This window comes from Microtus ochrogaster, chromosome 21 (assembly GCF_000317375.1).
Source record: "Microtus ochrogaster isolate Prairie Vole_2 chromosome 21, MicOch1.0, whole genome shotgun sequence".
Taxonomy (NCBI): domain Eukaryota; kingdom Metazoa; phylum Chordata; class Mammalia; order Rodentia; family Cricetidae; genus Microtus; species Microtus ochrogaster.
In genome coordinates, this window is record NC_022022.1 from 4,846,613 (window position 1) to 4,850,440 (window position 3,828).

The following is a 3,828-nucleotide window of genomic DNA, read 5'->3' on the forward strand; positions in this document are numbered from 1 at the left end:
TAGACCAGGCTGGTCTCGAACTCACAGAGATCCGCCTGTCTCTGCCTCCCGAGTGCTGGGATTAAAGGCGTGCGCCACCATCGCCCGGCTAAAACCAGTTTTCATAGGCTCTTTACATCTACCCAGTAGCCCAGGCTGGCTTTGAACTCCAGTCCTCCTGCCTTAGGCTCCCATTTGCTGGAATTACAGGAGTGTGCCACCAAGCCTGCTTTATATTACATTTTTGTTAAAGGAAAGGGAATTTTTCTTCTACTACCTCATACTCTGTGCTAAGAAAATTCCCTGTGTCACCACATGCCTTTTGCTTACAGATGTAAAGAAAGCTGGATGAGTATAGATTTAACTTTTTATTCTGTACTAAGAGGTGCCAAGGTGACTGGTGTTGAGGATGGATCTGTGATTAGCCAGCCACTGTCTGCTAATCAGTGACACTAGAATAAATGATATGTTTGGGTGGGGTGTGGTGGCATATACTTGTAACCCCAGCTCTTGGGAGGTAAAGGCAGGAGAATCTGGACTTCAAGGCTAGCCTAAACTATACAATGGCTTTGAGACCAGCCTAGACTACATGAGCCTTCAGCTAAAAAACAAAACAAAACAAAAACAAAAGCAAAAGCAAACTAAGCAACAACAGAAAGCAGGTGTCAGGTGAATTGTACTGTACAGTCAACAGTTGCATTGCATAGCACTCGTGAGGGTTTTATTTTATTTCACTCTCACTGTAGGTGTTCTCTCAAAATGGTTTGTACATTTTGGTCATTTAAATTATTTCTTAATGAGTTCCTTCCCTTGAATAATCACGATTATATTTCTTTATTTTTATTTTATGTACATTGGTGTTTTACCTACATATATGTGTCTCTATGAGGGCATCAGATCCTCTGGAACAGGAGTTACAGCTGTGAGCTGCCATGTGGTTGCTGGGAATTGATCCCAGGTCCTCAGGAAGAGCAGCCAGTACTCTTAACCACTGGGCCATCTCTCCAGCCCCAATCCACCTATTTTTAATTTTATTTAGATGTTGTATTGTTGGTTGTTTTTTTTTGTTTTTTTTTTTTTTTTGAGACAGGGTTTCTCCGTGGTTTTGGAGCCTGTCCTGGAACTAGCTCTGTAGACCAGGCTGGTCTCGAACTCACAGAGATCCGCCTGCCTCTGCCTCCCGAGTGCTGGGATTAAAGGCGTGCGCCACCATCGCCCGGCTGGAACTAGCTCTTGTAGACCAGGCTGGTCTCGAACTCACAGAGATCTGCCTGCCTCTGCCTCCCAAGTGCTGGGATTAAAGGCGTGCGCCACCACCGCCCGGCTTTAGATGTTGTATTGTGAAATGAACCTGCATGATTTTAGATGTCCAAACATAATTGACTATATAGTCAGTAGTAGTTTTTTTTTTCCACTTACTTTTCTTACCAAGTAGAGACCATTTCTTGAAATATGATCAGAAAATACCAGATTACGTTTTGAGGGTTATTGAAATAGGGAATTGGCATGGAACCCATTTTTCACTGTTTGGACGCCACAAATCTACTATAAGGAATCCGTTGTGCGTCTCCCAACACACGCATACTTTCTTATCAATAGCCAAGGGGAATTCTAGTTTTTTACTTAGTAAAGATGTTATACTTTCAACTGCTGTTATCTGCCCTCCAGTTATGGATGGAAGGCATGGCTGATGCCAAGGAGAAAGAGTGGAGGATGAGGAGGGACATGTTATATTGAATTGCCAGTCTCTAGAACTCATTGCTTATAATTCATCCTGTTAGACTTAAGTTCCAAGAAGAAAGCAACCATTATTCCTGCCATAACATGTTTTGTTTGTTTGTTTAAGGCAGAATGTTGCCATGTCTTGCCTGGAGTATCCTATGTAGCCCAGACTGACCTTTCAATCCTCCTTCCTCACCTCCCTGTTAGTATAGGGATGAACCACTACACCTGAAAACTGAACTTTGGAAAAATAATAGGGCATATATTAGGAACTGTATTAGTTACTGTTTCTGGGATAGAATACTTGACAAAAGCAACATAAAGGTGCTTTGGTTCACAGTTCCAGCTCATCGCGGTAGGAGGTCATGAGGGCAGGAGCCTGAGGCAGCTGGGCACAGCTGAGGCAGAGGGATGGGTGCTGCTGCTCAGTTCTCTTCTCATTTTTATTCAGTTCATGCCATCAGCCCATGGGATGTGCCACCCATGTCCTGGATGATCTTCCTACCTCAGCTAAATAAGCCGAATCTAGATAATCCCTTACCTAGAGACTTGTTTCCATGGTGATTCTAGATCCTGTCAAATCGACAACATTAACCCTCTTGGGAACCAAAAGCAAACCTGCTTTAAAAAGAAATTGATTCACTGTCACTAAAATCAAGAAGACAGGAGTAGCTACTGCTAAATACCTTTCAAAAACTAAGAGTCATTGTAGGGTTGGAGACCTGGCTCCACAGTTAAGTGCACTGGCTGGTCTTCTAGTGGTTTCTGGTTCAATTTCCAGTACCCATATGATGGCTTGACTCCGATGTAACTCTAGTTCAGGGGATCTGATGCCCTCTTCTGGTTTCTATGGACACTGCATGACCAGACATCAGGCAGGCCACACACCCATATACATAAAGATAAACAAATTAGAAATAAAAATTTTGTGGCATTGTGTCATTGGAAAAATTGAGCTGGGTGTGGAAGATCTTCCAAGATGGTTTCTTCACTTGAGTATTAGCAGGAGTCCTTAGTTTCCTCACTACACAGGTCTTTCCGTGGTCCCCACGACAACTGGCTCTTTTAGAGTAAATGATCCAATAGAGACAGAGGTAGAAGGGAAAAAAATCATGGTACTTTTTGTATCCTAATCTTGCAAGCCACACAGTCACTTCTGTCATATCTTGTCTGCAAGATGTAAATCACTAAGTCTAACCAAGTTTGAAGGGAGAGAAGTAGTGAATAATTTGTCCTGTGGTTTGATACTGTTGATTAGCTTAATGCCCGTGTTAAGAAGGAAATGGGTCTAGAATGCCTCTGGGTCAGCATCCTTTGAACCTTTTCTCATTAGTATCAGAGACCCAAGAAAATGTTTTGAGAGCTACATCATAACATCAGCTTTTTTTCTAATCTAATTCATAAAAGTAGTATTAATTTTGAAGATGGAAGAATTCACAAAGAGTACTAATGGACACATACTCCAGGCAGTGGACTGATTTCTGTTGCTATCTTTGTGTGATGACTGTTGGAAACAGTTGTGGTTTAGGGTGTTGGTTGTTGAGTAGTCAGCCATGATTGTCTATAGAATATTTCTGTGTATTTTATATCAGTTTTTCCCTCCTTTAACAGAATAATACAACAGATCTTTGCAGGATTCTTTGCAAATTCTGCAATTCCTGGATCCCCACATCCTTTTTCTTGGTGAGTGATCATTCTTTGTATTATTCTTCTTGAGTAGTACCATTTTAGATGCTCTCATTTCTGTATCATAGAGAAGGAAAAGCTGCATAGGTGAGTATATGGATGTGCCTGGGATGTTGGACTGCTATTGTTTGCCGAACCCAAACTCACTCAGAACTGACTTTTCCTTGTGGATGCTCAGGACGGCTGTCCTGGTCTTAAGCTACTTAGGATATAACTGCTTCCTTTTCTGTCTTGCTCTGAGGAGAATGTCGAGGTGGAGAATGACGTGGTCCCTACCAGGCTTGGTATCTGCTTTGTGAGTTTTCCTTATGGACCACACAGGAAGATTTTGTGCTTTAAGAATTTTTTGAAGCCGGGCGATGGTGGCGCACGCCTTTAATCCCAGCACTCGGGAGGCAGAGGCAGGCGGATCTCTGTGAGTTCGAGACCAGCCTGGTCTAC

At 42.6% G+C, this 3,828-nt stretch overlaps 1 protein-coding gene across 1 annotated transcript in view; it reads left to right on the plus strand.

The window, feature by feature from the left end:
* The window catches only part of Rnf115 (ring finger protein 115), a 66,739-nt gene that overhangs the window by 56,205 nt on the left and 6,706 nt on the right, over positions 1-3,828 (plus strand). The window contains exon 5 of the mRNA XM_005357056.2: positions 3,313-3,384. Within this exon, the coding sequence (XP_005357113.1) occupies positions 3,313-3,384 (72 nt within the window). The remainder of the gene's footprint in view (positions 1-3,312; positions 3,385-3,828) is intronic.